Source organism: Apis cerana, linkage group LG2 (genome assembly GCF_029169275.1).
Source record: "Apis cerana isolate GH-2021 linkage group LG2, AcerK_1.0, whole genome shotgun sequence".
NCBI classification, from domain to species: Eukaryota; Metazoa; Arthropoda; class Insecta; order Hymenoptera; family Apidae; genus Apis; species Apis cerana.
The window spans coordinates 3,672,113-3,691,456 of record NC_083853.1 but is presented as its reverse complement, the minus strand read 5'-3'; the positions used below and the strand labels follow the sequence as shown (position 1 = coordinate 3,691,456).

The following is a 19,344-nucleotide window of genomic DNA, read 5'->3' as shown; positions in this document are numbered from 1 at the left end:
CTGATCGCAAATATATCTTCTGAACAGGAAGTGCATCCGTTACGATACTTAAAAGGTTCGATCAAAGGCAAGACAATAGTAAATACATTTAACGTCACTTTGTCGTACATGTTCTCAAGTTAAGTACTATAATTAAGTGAACGTATTTTGCGATATGATTCTCTATATAATACACTTTTCAAACTTATATAACAAGAATAATATTAAACATATTTCATTTAATTAATTAAAAAATAGTGAAAATATATTATACAATCTTATATTTATATATTTTTGAATTTTCTTAAGAAAATATATAAATAAAGTATTAAATATTACAATATCTTTTTTTAATAATTTTGTAGAAATTTATTTTGTCATATCTTATAACATTGTTTTAGCTTCAATTTCAATCATTTAATTTCTAACAACTTTGTTCTCAATGGGAAACTGGAAAGTTATTTCGAGTTATTATTTTTTTGTCTTATCTTTAATAAAACTTGTACAATTTTGCCATTGTATTAAACTCAAACAAACTTTTTGTTAAGATTTGAAATAGTAGTAATCGTTCGTGTCTTCTCTTCTGCTATTATTTGGAACACTGTACAAGTGCATTGTAAAGATTTCGTTGCGAAAATAAATACAGATTTAAGAAAAGATTATTAAGAAAATAGTTTCACAAAAAGGAAAATTTGCAAACGAAATACATCTTTGAATTTGTATTTAAATTCGTTATAAATATAACAAAGTATAATTAATAATAAAGTAAATGTAAATAATTTTACTAAAAATAATAATTTTATTAAAATAAAACTAAAATAAATTCTATGCTTCTAAAAATAATTATAAAGAATAATATTTTTGTCTTGTCTATTTAATATTATAAAATTTTGAACATTTTTACAAGAAATCTATGAAATCCTAATAAAAAAAAAGTAATTCTAATTTTTAAATTCAGTTCAATTTTTCTATAAAAGATCTCAAAATGATTTTTGTTAAATATATCTTTTTGATTTTAACTTTATAATCAATATTTTTTCCTATTCTTTAACATTAATAACAAAATTATTAACACCCTTAAAATCTTTCTCTCCGTATCCGAAATTAATCTTTTCATATAATATCAAATCGAAAAAAGCAAAATGTTTTGCGTAGAAGTAGTTACAACAAATTCATCTTGTCATTAATTATTATGAAACTTTGGATTTCTATACACAAAAATCTCCACTATTTCTAATACATCTTCACAACCTTCATAAAGATTCATCTTCTCAGTCCGACATCGTCAAACTCTCAAACTGCCTCTCGCTAATACGAATTTATCGAGCGTTCTCGAGCCATCCTTCTCCCCTCCCTCCAAGATAAATTACCCCGCTTCCCTTTCGCCTCTGCGCCTCCACCCTGTTTCTTTTAATTAATTTTCCGCGTTCCAATATCGCCTGTGTCATCCACAATGAGGGGAAACGCCGATTTCTTCGACGTGTCGATCCTCGGAAATGGGACGCGGAACAAAGACAACCCCTGACATCGAGTCGAACAAGCGGCGTAGCATTTTAATTTACCTCGATCGCCGATAAAAGCCTAAATGGATGGTCTCTGATCGTGGGATAAAAAGCGAGGAAAAAAAAGAAAGAAAAAAAAAAAGAAAAAAGAAAGAAAGGAAAGAAACGAGGAATCGACAGGCGTCGAAATTCGACACGAGCTCGCGTTTCACCACTAGGGATAGAGTTTCGACGTAATAACGAGGCGAACATCTCGGAAAGGAAGATCGACGGGCCTTCTCGACAGTTCGAGCAGACTTGTTCAGATCGAAGATACACGAATGGACAAACTTTGTCGACCGATGTTTTGCCCTTCTTTCTTTGGATCCTGAAGTGACGGGTGATATATATATATATATATATTTTGGGGGATTTGTTCGATTTTGGAGGATGATGGATATGAATATTTTTGATTTGGAGTTTTAAATATTTAGATCGATTTGCTGCTTGAATATCTTGGGAATATTTTTGGTAATTCTTTTTTTCTTAAAAGCGTGCAGCAAGTTTTGTTAATTTCTAGAAAAGTAAATTCCTTTATCAATTTCGGTCATTTTGAAACGATTAAAAATAATATTCTGAAGAACTTTTTCCTATTCAATTTTAGTTTTCGAGATAATTAAAAATAATTTTAATTTTTAATTGATTAATTGATTAATTGATCTTGATATATCGATAGCATTATTCTAATCTTCAAAAGATTATTATTTATTAAAAAAATGTTTCAATTTGATACTATGAAGTTTTTTAATATTTTATAGGTTAAGTTTTATAGGTTATTTTATAGATTTATTTTGTAGGTTAAGTTTAGGTTAAGTTATATTAAATAAGTTTAGATAAGTTTCGTTTTCTGGACCAGGCGATCGAATTTTTATTTAATAGCTTAACTGAAGTTAATTCTTAGAAACATGGAACCTAATCTAATCTAACCAAAATTAAACTTGTAGTAAATTTAGCTTAACCTAATTTAAATTTACACTAAATCTAATTAGAATCGACAACTTGTCATTCAAGATTATTGAAAACAGCGGAGAGTTATTTTTTCCAGATAATTATTCAAGTTTCACTTGAGATATTTTCCAATATTATGAATAGTTTCAAAAATATTCGAGTATAGAATATCACGACAAGTTTAAATATGACAAAAATTATTTAATATTATAAACGAAACATAGAACAATTCTTATTTTGAGATTAATCGATCTTTTACTTGCTGTTGTAATTGAAAAAGAAAGTATATAAAAGTATATACGATATAAAATTGTTACATTATGCTAATTTAATAATCTCGTACAAAGAAACTCTCGTAGACAGAAAATATTAAACGGTATTTATTTCATTATATTGATATTTGTCATTAGCATACTTATACTTTTATATAAATATTTAATGTTAATTAAAATTCTTTGTAAATTATGTTTATAATACACAGAAGAAAATTTTATCCGAGGTATATCAAAGGCTTTCGCGCACAATTATATGGAATAAAATGAAAAACGTAAAGAATCGTATAACGTGAATTTGAAAAAAAATGATTATGAAATTTGACATAAACTGATGATGTCTTTTATTTAAATATCAATCAAACATATAATTGTACAAATTATGCATATAATGAAACAAATAATTAACATTAAAAACTTTTACATTTATTACGAAAAATTTTTAAATAGAGAAATGTGATTATATATATCAATATTGATTTAGTGATATTTTAAAATAAAGAAAAAAAATCGAATTTAATCAATGAAAATTCTACGAAATTTACACCCACAATAACTACAGTGCAAATATACGATGACGATTATCCAAATGTTTTGAATAAATCAATTGTAAACCGATCCAGCAGTGTTATAAATAGTGCAAATATAATAAATATGTATGTACAATTATATTATACATTAATATCAAATGTGTATTAAACATTAAAACGAAATGGAAAAATTAATAAAATGATTAATCTCAAATGTATCAAAATAATTAGAAATTTTCAATATTTAATCATCTTTCATCATCTCATTATTATACGTCTCTTCGACAAATATAATTACGATTGTTTTTACTTACTGAATCACAGCATTAACACCGAACTTTTGTCGTTTAATCCATTTTCTCGAGCGAGGAATAGTAATGAAAAAAAAAAAAAAAAAGAAAAAGCAAACAAAATTTTACTGCCGCGAACATAAAACGAAACAACGCCACCGCCAATAAATTATTACCAACATAATAAACAGAAATTCGTATCACGTATTCGTTCTAATCTTTTCTCTTTTTCAACATCGCATTAAGTGGAGAAAAGGAATTGGAAACGTAACGCGTAAAATAAACTCAAAAGAAAAAAATCCAAGTGCTTAATTATCGGTTGGTAATCAATAAATCTTATTATAGATCGTCCAATATTCGAAATATCGAAATTTTAAAAAGATTTGAGGAATTTAAGAAAAAGAAGTTGAGTTATTGTTTAATAAAATACTAATTAAAAATTAATTAACTAAAATTTCGAATAAAGCTACTTTAAGCAAATAACTTTATTTAAATAACATTTATTTGCTACTACAGTTGACACGCTATAATTAATTGCTGTTATTCAAATTATTTATCCTTCGAATAATAAATTATTCAAGTAACTAATCGAAGTAACTTTATTCTTAATTTCAACCCTTAAAATTTTGCACTTGACGTAATTTAATACAAATAACACAAGTAGGTAACAATGATATCAATGGAATCAGGAAAAGAAGGGGGAAAAATGGAAGGATTCTTTCTGGTAATTATGTGTAAAATTAAAACGCGCACAATAGGAGAAGTTTTCACAATGTTTCGAATGAAACAACGTAATAGTAAGTGGCACGAACTTGTCACGACTGATCGTGAAACAAAATTGATTGTTGTCATTTGAAATTCTGTAAGTGGCTCGATGAAAAGAAGGACACGGGGTGAGGCTAATAACAGTAGAAATGCCTCTGGCGCTTAATGGATTCTAAGAATTCTAAGAATACAAACTTTTCAAAATAGACGTAATGTTATTGGATTAATTCCGAGAAAATTACTGTGGAAGTTTCTGAATCATAATAAAGGGAAGGCTGTTTGAAATTGGAGGAAAGTTGTCGAGGATCGATCGATTTTCCCTCCTAGAGAACATTTTTTCTCGAGGAGAAAAAAATTTTACGTCGAAAATATTGGATACAATTGTTCTGTAACTGTATGGAAAAAGTAATTTATTATCGCCTATAAATTTTTCCAATCTAGCATTTCAAGTTTGAAGTTATAAAATTTATTAAACATGTATCTTTAAGACAAGTTTTTATACAATTCATGTTAATATTTCGTAATGTTAGTATTATTTTATTCATCACACGTTTTTTATTTATTAAATCGATTTATCGAATGTGAAAATTATTTTAGCTTCTTTAAACAGGTATTGTTACAAAATTATTTTCTTACTCATAGTTTTTATATAAATTTTCTCAATTTTCTTCATTTCAAAAAGAATATTCGATGTTCGATAAAATATTGTTTCTTTATTCAAAAGAATAATTTCTTATTTCAACGAACAATAGTTATTCCACTATATAAAACTTATTATTACAGTCTCTCTGTACTCTGTCTTGTACTTTGTCTCTCATTTTTTAATGTCTCCTTTTTAAAAACCTCATACCAGTTCCAACATTGTGGCATTGTGTTTTAAAAATCTTGATTTCATCTTCATCATTCCTTTTTACAACATTTCGAGTAAGTAAAGCAAAAAAATCTTTTTGCAAAAAAAAAAAAAAGAAAAAAGAAACGTATGAACATCGAGTGCATCGTTCCAATTCAAACGATCTAACCACGATACTACCTTTCGAATACCTTTTCAAAACAATGAATCAAAGATATGTCGAAAAAAAAACATCCTTCAGCCAGAATACCCAACACCAAATTATGTACAATAATCGATTCAGAGGATAAAACGGAGAGATAAAACAACGATAAAAAAAGAGGGACGATTAGAATCAACGAGAAGAGATATATATATATAATATATTCATAAAATCCCAAATAAGTCACAACGAGAAAAGATTTTCTTTGGAACAAAGAAATTGCTCGTGTATTCATCTTTATCCAAAATTCAATTTCTTCGTTCCAAAGGAGACCTTTCGATCAAACTTTCACTTACACATATTGAGTACACAAGATTGAGAGAGAAAGAGAGAGAGAGAGAGAGAGAGAGAGAGAGAGAGAGAGAGAGAGAGAGAAGGAAAAGAAAAAAAATGGTAGGATAGAAAGAGATCACGTCCATTCTCAACAGAGATAGAAAATCCACACTGGCACACGTTTGTTTGTAGAAACTCAATGTACCTAACAGTGGTATAGCGTCGGAGACCTGGGGCAGGGTCTCGGCGACGAGATTCAGGAACACCGTCAGCGATAACAAGATGGTCACTCCTGAAACAGTCGTAGAGCCCGGCTTGTTCAATGATCCATTTCGTTTTCGCGTTCGAAGCAAGTAAACCGACGATCGTGCTCACCCACCGGCACGAGCATCGTCCCTTGATTCTATCCGCTGATCGTCCAGATCACCGACAATTCGAGGATCGAGAATGCAAGAACGAATCCCCCCCTTCTTCTTGCTCTTCAAAAAGCAATTTCAACGTGTCCTGATATGATCCAGGTCTTAAACTATCGTTATGAAATCAAGAGAAGTAGTCAAAGTAGTTTTTGAAACTTTGTTATTTTAAGTTTGAAGTAGCGATTTTGTTTGGTATACGGTATATATATATATACTTTTATCGATCGTAGTATTTAGGATCAGAGATGTATCGAAGTGTTTGTTGAAACTTTGTTGCTTAACAACTTTGGAAATCTAATTTCACAGTTATTCTTCTTCTTTTGAGACAAGATTTTCGATCTTAATTGTTTGGATTTTGGAAAATCTTGGGGATTCACTTCTTCTCGAAACTCGAAACTCTTTTTGATTTTCTGAAATATATTGGTTTATTTAATGTCTTGTTTCGAGTGTTGTTTAAGTTGTGTTTCTTGTTGTGAAATCGTCACGCATGCACGAGTTTGAAACTGTGTGTATAAAACGTATTGACCAGCTCGAGGAAATATTGAATTACGTACTTTATGATCGTTCAGGTGCAGTTATTGCAAGACAGTACTTTTCCTGATACTTTATTGATGGACCTCACGGAGGAAAAGATATTTGTGAATAGATTATTGTATAAATATATAAACACAAATTAGATCAAATGTCTTAATCCAAATATAAATATAACTTATAAATTAAATCGAGTACTAAGCATAATCTTTTCTTTAGGATTTTTAATTATAAATGATTATTATAAACAAAGCAATTCTTTCTCAAAGAAATATATATTCCTTCGTTTGCAATTATAATTCGTTGTCAAGAACATTTTCTTTCGTTACAGAAATCGATCTATCATAAAAACTGTAAAACCACATCATTGTCAATATATATATATATATATATGTATGATTCAGATTAACTATTGAAAAAAAAGTTCAGAAAATTCTCTTTTCTCTAAAATAAATAAAAAGAAAAGAGAAAGAGAAAAAGAAAATAAATGGACCAAAGAAAATCGTGGTCAGAAATAAAATTCGTCTAACAATGGTAGGAATTTTATTGCGGAGAAACAGGCGCTGTTTATCGAGCCCCTTGAGAGAAATGGGTTAAATAATAAATAATGCAGATGGCTAGAGAAAGAGAGGCTGCGCAACAGGGTGAATTAGGGGCCACGGTGATTTGTTGTAATAACAATTTTATCAATAAGAAAATATCGTCACGACCGAGAATTTTTCTCTGTCTATTGTTCCTTCTTCAATAATAACAATAAAAATTCAATAATAATTAACAAAAATTTGCTCATTTTGAGAAAAAAATCGTTTGTATACATAAATTTTGGAGTCATATAAGGTGAAGTAAATTACATTTATACTTAATATTTTCTAAAAGAAACGAGATTTATAGAAATAAATATGTAACATGTTTAAATTCAACTTCGATATATAAACGATATGTATAGCGAGCAACTAAATTAAAATCTTTCTTTTTTTTTTAAAATGTCCTTAAATAAAATCTTCCTTACATTCACAAAAACGTTTGGAAATTGAACTTAAAAATTAATTTCCAGATGAAATGAACGTTCCACAAATTACACATAAATTTATCATATCTAGTTTCATGTCAAGAAATATACAAAAAAATATACGTATTTTTAAATAAGAAAAAAATTATGTAAAGAATTTTAATACTTTTGAAAATTTTAATTGAAAATTGTTACGTCTAGTAAATTTTTTATTCTCGTCTCATCGAAAAAAGTGTTATGAACGGGGAAAAAAGGCGAATACGCACTGAACGTTTCGCAAGTGTCGCAAGAAATAACAATGATGAATCCTAATGATATCGGATAATTCCCATTTAATCGTAGTAAATAAAACGGAGGGATTTCGAGACTGTTTTACAATTTCTTTGTTCCCGGCCAGAGAATTAATGGCGCATTTACATCGGAAGCGGATCGGGGCGGTCCGCGAAACAGCAGAAAAATCGTCGGCTTTTTCAACGCGCTGTATTGTTTCCCTGGTTCGCCTCCTATTTTCATTGAAACGCCCCCTCTGCATTTATACCGCGGAGAGAAGCGTTAATATCGAGCGTCGTGAACGACACGAAAGTGTTTTTTTTTACCACAGCATCGATAAACCCCAAAGCATCGACACATCCGCTTATTTTCTTGTCCATAGCCGCGTTTATAGTAAATTTAACATCTCGAAGTATCGAGTGATGGGGTTGAAGATGAGGAACGATGAAGGAGGCGAAGGAAATAAAAGGAGAACGGAGGAGAGGGAGGGAAGGATGCGTAGAAACGGAGAGGGACAGATGGTTGAATAATGGATGAGGAAAAGAAGGAGGATCGAAATTGTATCGAATGTAAAAGGGGAGGGGAAGGTGGAGCAGAAAAGAAAACAGGTGAAGAAATAAAATGAACAATAAAGATAGAAAGATATATAATCAAAGGAAAAGATCTGTGAATAATGAAAAATTGTAGAAAATTAAAGAAACGGAATTAATGAAAGCGAAGTTTTAATGAAATAATATAAATTTAATATATAATAACAAAATTAATGATAAAATGAAAAAATAAATAAACATAGAAGAACGTCGAATTCTATATTAATTCTAATTGGAATCAATTTTATTTGATTTGTTTGACTAATTGCTGAGAAAGAGCAAATTTGAACAAGAAACAACTGAGAATTAAACGATCTTCAAGTACGGACAATAAATAATCAACGTTTTATTGTATAAAGTAACGAAAATATATAAAAATATATGAAAGCACGAATCGAAATGGGGAACAGAGAACGAAGAAACCGACGAACGAAATAAGTCGACGAGTCCAGTTTTACGATTGATATCAACGGGGTTAGTCCCAATCCTCCTCTCCCCCCTCCTCTTCCCCCATTCGAAACAAGCAATTCGCCCTATTGAACGAGTTTTGCCGTATAGAAGTTTCTAAAAAAACAAACCGTCACTCGGGATAACAGGTTTCGGTTCGTCGGTTTTTTTATCGAGCATCGATTTATCGGCAGATATTTTTGCTCAGATTAACAAACTCGCTGGAACCTTTCAATCGACGATGCAGACGTTATACATCCAATGTAAATTCTATTCGAGGGAATTCCGTCCGACGAGCTAAATGGAAAAATTTTAGTTGGCTCATTTGCGACAGGGTTTACTATTTCGAGTTACAGATATGGAGATGACATTTCGCGCGAAAATAGTTTTTGATTTTATGTTGTTTGTTTAAATTTGTCGTAGTTTTTCTTTTTGATAGAGATAGAACTCTGTGGAATTGAGAAACGTGATATGGAAAAATAATTAATAGTAAAGATTAGAATAGGTTAGAATGATTGTACGTACATCAAGAGTTCTATTTTTCAACATTACAATTAGTTTTTTGTAATTTATAAAGGAAAGTATTTATTTTATTGAAATATATGATTGTTATGATACGATTTATTACAATATCTATGTAATATTGTTCATAATTTTAAATAACTTTCAACCCAATTCTTATAAAAATTACAAAGAAAATTTATTATCTGATTTTCGATTTATACAATAATATATGTGTTATATTAATTATAAGTGATTAGGAACATTTGAATGTATGTTAATCGATATTTTGTTAAAAAATATGTTTAAAATACGTGTGCAAATAATGGTATCATTTTCCTTGTAGTATAACTCTCATTTATTTTTCGAAAGTCTTAATTGGAATGGAAAACAAGGTTTGTAATAGCAAATTATACATTTCGATTGAATAAAGAAAATCAACATTGCAAATAATTACCCAACGTCATCCTGTTTTAATACGTGTTTGTTTTGCGTCACGATTTTGCAAAAAATTCAATAAAATTGCATCTGTATAAGATATCACGTCCGTTTCTAATAATTTTTGTGAATTTTTACCAATTTGTTTTATTAATTCTTATGTTTTAAGAAGATGCAATATTAATAATAGAAGAAAAATAATCAATGTTCTTATAAACTGAAACAATGCAGAATAATAGTATATTTCATATTTATTTCTATGGAATTGAAATGAAATTGAAAATATTGATTAAAGTTTTCTTATTCGTAGTTTCTATTTCGACAAAATTAATTTCAACTTGATCACAAAATATTAGAAATTTATATTATTTAAATAAAAGAGAATATGTATACATTTTATACATATTCATGTAATTTTATATTCCACAACAAGAATAATAGTAGAGTAATAAGTTTCTCAGAAATTAGGAAAATAATCAAAGACATTATAAAAATAAGTTGTTAAAATATCTTAGAATTTACATTATACATGTTACTATTATTCACGAATGATATTCACGAACTAATAATTTGCGCAAAAATATTTATTAATAAAACTAATACAAAATCGATACTTAATTAAGTGCACACGTATTTCTCTTTAAAATCGATTTTCTTAAAAACAAACTCTGAAAAAAACTTTCATTTTATATTATCAATTTATTTTTGCATAAAGAATCATTTTCTATTATCTAATCATTATTAGATATTTTTTAAATATTACTTATTTAATGCCAAAATATTATATATCTCCTTTCAGTTTTGATCTTCTTCATGAAATTTCCAAGCTATTAATAATATATTATTTCCTACTTTGAATATTTAATTAAGATCTTAATACTAAAAGGAACATTTTCTGAAATTATTGACCAAGGAAGTTTTCTAAAAAAAAAAAAAACTGTTCAATCTTATTAATCTAGTGCTATTTTTTTAAATTCTTTAACACTTGGCCATCATATATAGATATAGAACAAAAAAAAAGAAAAAATAAACTATGCTAAACTGAGTGTAAAATTTCCTCGAATCTTCTTTTCTTATTTTTGAATGAATTACCAGAGACAAAAAGAGAAAAAAAGTAGACAAAGCTCAAAAGAACAGAAGCCATCGTTATCGTTGAAAGGAAGAAAGAAATAAAAAGAGGGATGTCCGTAGTTAGGAAAGATTTATTTTCATTCTGAGCTTGATAATCCAATGATGTATGAAGCATGATTAGTAAAAGCATTTCTGCTACTAAAGGATTTCTCAGTTTCAAAGAGTAGAAAAAAAAAAAAAAAAAGAAGAAGAAGAAGAAAAGAAATGAGAATGAGTTGAATTGAAATTTACTCTTATACTTCTTGTGTTACATATTTATTTTTATGTTTTAATTTCATAAAAAGAAATAGAATAGAAATTTTTGAATATAAAAAATGAAAGAATTAAGAAATATATTCTAAAAATTTTATTTGTCATAAATAATATTACATTTCTTCTTTTGCTTAAATTATATTTGTAACTTTTATTTCATCTTTGTTCATGTATTTAATACATGTGAAATAATAAAAACATGAAAATAAAAATATGATCACAACCTCTCTTTTTCGCCTTTTATTATAATACAATTATAATAAAAATCTTGTCATATTCAAATTATCTTTCAAAATTAAAAACAGAATAAAATCATCAATGTTTCACACTAGTCACGAATTTCCAAAAACCATCGAGTATCGTTCTTGCTAGAAATTATTTCTCGATATAATTCAATCGAACAAAGCTTCGTGCGTTACGATTGCGTTATAAACCCTTTATTAACACGAAATAATAATCAAACAATCATCATTATCGTCTTAATTGATCGATCAGATCGATTCGTATACGAGAGAAAACGGATTTTAATCTTTTCAACGAGAAGGAGACTCGACAAAAATCCATTGAGAAATGACGAATTCGTCGGATAAAACGAGTAGAAAGTTCTTCGCAAGACCTCGAAGAATTCATCCGTGTAATTGTGCCGTCTGATCACGAGATTCTTTTCATTAATTCAATTAGATCATCTTCAATTGTTCGCGAAATCGTTCGAGATCTATCTTACAATCTGTGAACTTACAACTTGCATTAACTGTCACTTTCATAAAATATGGCGAAATAAACGAAATAACTTTCCTCGAGCTGGCGTTCATCATCCCTTTCTTCTCTTCTCCATTGTTACTATTATATATACATTGTGCAAGGCATTTCAGAACCACGGATGGATCGAGCAGAGGATGATGGGGGATAACGCAAGAAACATTTTTGTATAATAATACAATATATTTTAACTTCATTCCATGGAAAGTTACGATGATACAGTGATTGAACTAATTGACTATGTACAGATATAAATTTTATTTTAGTGAAAAGTTTCTTTCGTATGTATAGAACGAGCATTGCTGTCAAAATTTATTAACAATCGAAAGTAATTAATCCATCAATTAGTTTATCGAGGAATAAATTCGGAGTTGGATAGAATGCAGATAGATCAACTGTATAGAAATTAATTTTAATTCTGAGTTTTGGGAGTAGAGTAGATTCGGGGATAGAGTTTTAGTTTCAAGTTGGTTATGTCGTAATTTAATTAACTTGTGAATTAACTTGTGAGTATCGTATTATAAGTTATTCTTACCGATAGAGATTTAATAAAATTAGTTTTGATTAATCTGATCGGATACTAGATTTCATATTTTGATAATACACGAAATTTTTCACCAAAACTCTATAATAACTTCTAAATAATAAAGTGTATAACCAAAGCAGCCTTAAATTTTTGAATCTTTCCTTTATCGAAAAGGGAAAGATAGATCGGAATCGAATAGATAAAAACGTTTCTTTTGTCACCCTCCATCACCCCCTACTCGATCGACCCGTGTTTCTGGAATACCCTGCACTTTCCTCTTTGCTTCTCACTTTTGTTTCTTGCTGCATTGTTTTGATTTACCTGTCACTCGATCTGGAAGACCGAGAGATCGCGTTGCTCCTTTCGAATGAATATCGTTGCGACAATACGTCAAAATTATCGCGTATCGACATCGAAAATTGAATTATCGAATCGTCATCATCATTTTTTCCCTTTTTTTTTTCCATCAACCGACGATGCGCGATCTACATGTACACGCATGATTTATATAGAACCGTGGTTGCATAACGTCGGTGGAATTTTAAATTTATACGTGACACAGGTCCCAGGTGTCATGAAGCATGGCCGCTGTAACGTAATAAAATACTATACGCCATTCGGCGAAACCCGATTTATTCCACGAAGCGCGTGAAATATTTTCTCTCATTTGCGGTACATTTACATCGTTATATACGAAGGGACAATCGGGATCTGATGTCAAACGATTGTGATTGACATTCGAAACGAAGCGCGATTCCGAGGAGCGCGTTTCTGCGCAACATTTAATCGAATAGTTGAATTAAAAAAAAAAAAAAAAATCGAAGAATTCGTCCATGTTTTTCTATATTTTAAGATCCAAAACCTGATCGAAATACTGTAATATTTCTACTTTCTTCTCGTGATTTTACACGTTCTCCTTTCTGAATAACGAAAAATGACAATTGATCCTTCAAAATTTCTTCAAAGCTCAGCAGATGGGTTAGATAGAAGAATGAGAAAGTTGAGAAAATCTTGGCGCGAAGATTCGTTGCCGTTTAAAAATATTGAACTAATAATTGGAAAAGCTTACTTATATGCGTATATAACTTTGTCCATTCATTTAATCAGAAAGTTTGGCAAATTGGCGCTCACAATCGAGCGTCACGCGCTGTTCGAAACGTCGTTCATTTCCACTGTTTTGTTTACGGGCGAGACGTTGTTTTGTACAATCATTCGGAGTTGGCACCCTAAAATAGCTTTTTGTTTAGGAAGATAAGGGAGAAAATTCACTATTCACGTTTAGTTCTGTCGCTATATTTGATACGTAAATTAATTTGTCTTTTTAGAAGATATTTACGAATTTATCTGTCCGTCTCGTCATGTTAAATTAATTTTTTCTTCATTATTTAACTATATATCGTAAGAAATAATAAAATAATTGAATTATTTTAAGAAACAATACTGAAGTGTTAAACTATTTCAAAAAAAAATTCTATTACTTTTCATTTTTAAGTTTCTAAAGATTAGATTATTCATATTCAATTGTATAATTCAAAAATTAATTTAAAAAGAATTATTCTTTCAAATTACAGAGATAGAATACTTTTTACGTCGAATAATGCAATGTCAAATCAATCATTTTAAAATTCTATTTCATTGTTCCAAATTTTTTTATATCATAAACATTATCATGGAGAGGACCATATACGAAATGAAGATCACACATGTATTGCACACTTGACATCACCTTTTAAATCCAAATTATTATCCAAATTAAAGAAATTACACAAGCTTCGAGAAATAACAATGTTACGGAATATTTAAAGAGGAATACTTGAAGACAACAGCATAGATGAATGATGGATCGAAACGAGAGATCGAATTCAATTCCTTCGACTGAAAATACAATGTTTCAAGCAGAAATGTAGTCCCTACGTACTTCAAATCCATTCCATCGATTTAAAATCGATTTACCGAGTATTATTTGCAAACGACTGTTATCTCTAAATGTCCAAAGAACGCTTTGAAACTGTGCACGAGTTAAGGGACCATTAAACAACGGATAGGATTACAGAGAAGACAAGAAAATTGTTGATTGGAAAAGAATAACGAGTGTCAATCGAATGAATGCAAGATTAAATGTTGTTACTTTGATCTTACTTAAAATATTAGAATTAGAAGAGAATAAATGGAAAGAGTTGTTTGGAAATTAAGAAAAAAAAGTATTATATTTTTATAAAGAGAATTATGTTTTATAGAGAGAATATGTTACAATAAATTTGTCTCGAAATTGGATTAGACTTCTTAAATGAAAATACATAATTTTCGAAAGGATGCAAGATACTTTAAAATTTTTATGTTAGGAAGATTTATATATAAATAATAGATGTTATCCTCGAGAAGAAAGATTATATTGTACAGTTCTCGTCTTAAAATCAAGATATATCGTGGCAAACGTTAAAAGGACGATTTATATATATTACTATGTATGTTTCTTCTTTCCTCTGAAGAAAAATACGAACCCCTTAAATCCCTTAATTGCAAATAAAAATTTAAAAATGTACAAAGAACAGAGTTCTGCAATTTTGATATCATAAAATATTCGAAATTTACAAAATTTGAAATTATATATATATATACGAACGTTTATTAAATAATGAAACTCGCAAGAGTTATACACAAGTTGAGTTTAATTATCCGACTTTCATTCTCAAAAAACGATGTCCTCGACGATTCTTTTTATCACCAATGGGAACAATTATCCAACAATAAAAACTTAAACAGCTTTTAAACAGCGTTCATTAACAGCGAATAACTCTCAACTCTCATACCATTTCGAGAGGCGTGAAAATTTATTATATCACGCTTTCAACCCACGCTGTCACTTGCGGAAAATGCTCATACGAGAACGACCCTCCAAAATTTCACCCTCAAATGTATTCGAAAACTCTCGAAGAGATCGTGCATTCCGAAAATTTAAAAGTTGCTCGAGCCGTGGAACAGCTTTTGATCGGCCCTCCGCTCGGATTTGTTTCAATCCAAATATAACATTGTCAGCGATTCTGAGCTCGAACGATGCTGAACGGTATGCAAGACACGGGGAAGAAAACTACTCGCAAAGCGATCTGTTCAGAAATTCGAATAGGGAGTTACACATCTCCCATTTCGCGGAGAAGGAAACGGGATGAAACTCGACTCTTAACTTTGGATAGCCTCTCTCTGAGGATGTGTTTCTCCTCCCTCCCAGTGGGAGAGCCACGAAAAGACTTATCGAACTTTGAACTTGAATTTGAATTTGACATGGATGAGTTGGGATAAAAAAATTTATTAATTTAAAATTCGTTTAAAGCGATTGGATTTTTGAATATTTGTCTTTTGGCAAAGTAAAGTCGATTCAAAGTTTCGTGTCAATTTTGTGTCGCGATTATTCGAAACAATTAGATGAGATGACATAAACAATTAAATGATTCCCGGAATAAGTGTAATTAGTCGAAAGAAATAGGTTAACATCGATATTTTTATTATTTCGTTTATGTCCAATTGCAAATTACGAGAAATATTTTTCGAATAATATATTTTGTTAAAACGTTAATCAATATATTAGAGACGTTAACAATAAATGAATGTTTAACATGTAAATGAATTATACGTTAAATTTACTCTCACAACAAATAACGACAAGTATTACACAAACCTATCTCGACAAAAATACGTCGTCCAATTGTTTCGAAAACAATCCCAATTCCCGAACAAAAATATTAGTTACACGCATCAAACGATATGCCAATCCTCGAGGAGAAGATCTAGCGGAGAGATGTAACTCTGAAACTCCTCGACGGAGTTATAAAGAGAAGAAAACGGAAGCAGCAGTCGATGGAATCGAATAAGTTTCTCAACGATACGTCCGTTCAGCTGTCCTGAAAGAAACAAGGGAATAACTTTCATGTGAATGGAGCTGTGAAAGATAGAGGTAACTTCCACGGATATTTTCCATTTTGAGTAGACCGATCGGGATACTTTTCCTAAGACGAATTTTAAACGTTCCAAACTTTCCTCCCAAGTAAATTTCTTCTTCTTCTTAATGGCCACGAAATTTAATATCTTCAATTTTGCGCTCGAATTATCCCAAGCAATTACGTCCAATTATATTAATCGTGAAAAAAGAATTGTGAAAAGATATCATAAAGTCTTGAATTTTCTTTCTTATGTACGTTAAATATAAAATGATAATATTGAATTTCGATAGTTTTATCAATTTCAATTTTCTTGATAAATATATCTTTAAAGGTTTTTGATAAAGAAGAATAAAAAAGTGTATAATGACAAGTTAATATTGGTTTTTATCGCTTTATAAAAGATTTCTAGAAATTTGGAAAGTGTTGAGGAAATGGGAATATTGCCATTTCACGTAAAATGATACATGAAGTGAAAATGTGTGACAACTATGACCAAGGATGATAATCAATGATAATCAATTAAATATATATCGACATTTTCTCGATCGTGACAGTGTTCATAAAAAATAAAGAGAAAGATAAATGTGACTAATTATCCATTGTTTTGAAAGAAAAAATAATTTTTTTATATTTATTCTAATCGCAATTAAACAGATAATGTTTCAAAAAGGTATAGCTTTATCTTCACAATTAAAAAATCCAATAAAAAAATACACAAATATATTTTTTTTTGCAAACTAAATAAATTTAAAAAATATGAAATCCAGATTTATTATCAGAAAATTTTAAATATATATTATATTTATATTTTTATATTTAATATCCTTTTTAATTAAAGTTTAATACATTAGGAAAACTTATAATTTTTCAAATTTAAAAATTTTAAAGTTTATTTATTTCAATTTTTAAACAGCTAGGAAACAACGCGATATAAAGTTTAATAATGAAAGGAAAAAAAATCGTAGATATTATTGAAAAGATCATGATAAGATCATTGATTAAAAAAAAAAAAAAAAAAAAGAATCTTTTTTTGTTCGATTTATTTCGATATCATAGAATGGCTAATTGCTTCAGTTTAAATCTGTACTTTTTCATTCATTCGTCCATTAAAGTTTCAATTGAAACTTTCCAGCTACACCAAGTAAAATTGTAATTGCTCACGGACAATTTAAAACGTGCCGCGATTACCAAGTAACGAAATATGGAGTAGAAAATGTGTGATTAATTTCAAAAGAAAGTAAAAAATGAAGAGAATGAACGATGGGAAGGTGGATAATGGTGAAACTAGAAAATTCTCAAAATGCTCATAATGACTTTGACACTTTAAATAACGATTTAAAATGTACGTACCATTTTCTTTCTATTTAATCCTTCTAATATAATCTTTTCAATAAACACTGTTGAACAATGCAAAGTTCACATTAACAAAAATATCGAATAAATAAACGTGTACAAATTAATATTGTATAATATATATAAATAATTTAATAACAAAGATAATTTGATATAACAATTTTTTTTTTAACGTAACATTAAAATTTACTCATTCATATTACGCGAAATACTAATTATATGTTTAACATCACGTTCTCAATTTCATAATAACATGAAATTAATCGATATTGAATAATTCTTATGTCCCGATGTCTATTGTGCATCATTTTAATCTCACAGATAAAAAAAAAATATACACATAAAAAGAAGAAAACGTATTGATATCAGCATAATATTATGCACTACTGCAATATCGGATAGACGACATCAGGCTAATGCATATACGCAAGAATACACACACGTTCGCCATCAGGCGGTCGCCATAAAAGCTGATGGCCTGCCTGTCGGGACAAAGCAACGACTTCTCGCATAAATTTGCATTGGTGTGTCGTCGATCGAGCAGCATGTTCGGAAAAAAAAAAAGAGAAAAAATATAAACACAAAGGCGTGTCCGTGTGATCGGATTTTTCGTGGCGCCATTTTCTTGCCGGCGTTTATGCATTATTCTGTCGAGCTTTCGAGCGGGGGAGGGAACTGGGTCGACCGACGGTGTCGAATTAATAAATGGACCGCCGTAAGAAGTAAATGGAACGTTGTGCACAGAGGAGATAAATGATGCGGCGAGTGATCACGAATTTTTCGCGTGCTACCGTTGCTCCATTTTCGTGACACGGCCGATGATAAGGAGAGGAAGGGAGGAGAGTGTGTTTTCTCGCGAGCAATCACAATTTTACGCGTTGATTTAATGTTATTTGGACGGTTCATCGAATCTTTGAACTGACGATGAAACTCGAAACTAAGAAATATAGGATTGGATAGCAAGATTCGTGGGATTATTTCGAAGTTTGAAGCCGAGTGAATTTCTTCCTTTGAAAAATTTCGAAATTTGGTGTCCAAATGTTTTACAAATTTTTTTATGGAATTACGATCATCGTTATTCCATTTTGAATGAGAAGAATATCGTTGATATTGGAAATTTAATTCGTAATTGGCAACATTATTTAACATTATTTAAATTTGACTTGAATAAAATTAGAGGCTTCAAATTGATAATGATTCGAATATTCACAACTGCAAAAAACACGAGAAAAGATAGTTTATTAATTTATCGACATTCCTTATACAATTTTCGAAATTGACCTTGTTATTTATTTTTAAAAACGTTGTTAAAAGCTGGGTATCGAGGCTAACAAAATGGATTCTATGTTTCGTTTAGGGGTATCGAAAGCGATTCGTACGAAAGAGAAGAGAGAGAGAAAGCCGAAATAAAAAAAAGAAAGAAAGAATCGGAGAAAAACATCGGAGCAGGAAATCGATTCTCTTGCCAAGCATTTTTCTGGACGTTTCAACGAAAAAGATTTCGTTTTCCGATAACAGGTAGTCCTTTTCCTATCT

The 19,344-nt window shown here is 29.7% G+C and overlaps 1 protein-coding gene across 5 annotated transcripts in view; it reads right to left on the bottom strand.

Annotated features, from left to right (window-relative positions):
- Positions 1 to 19,344, bottom strand: part of LOC107997516 (neuronal acetylcholine receptor subunit alpha-7) — a 367,007-nt gene that overhangs the window by 78,544 nt on the left and 269,119 nt on the right. The window contains exon 8 of one of the 5 annotated variants that reach the window (XM_017056163.2): positions 5,856 to 5,942. The exons of the other annotated variants lie outside the window; for them this stretch is intronic. Within the exon in view, the coding sequence (XP_016911652.2) occupies positions 5,856 to 5,942 (87 nt within the window). The remainder of the gene's footprint in view (positions 1 to 5,855; positions 5,943 to 19,344) is intronic. 5 annotated transcript variants of the gene reach the window in all.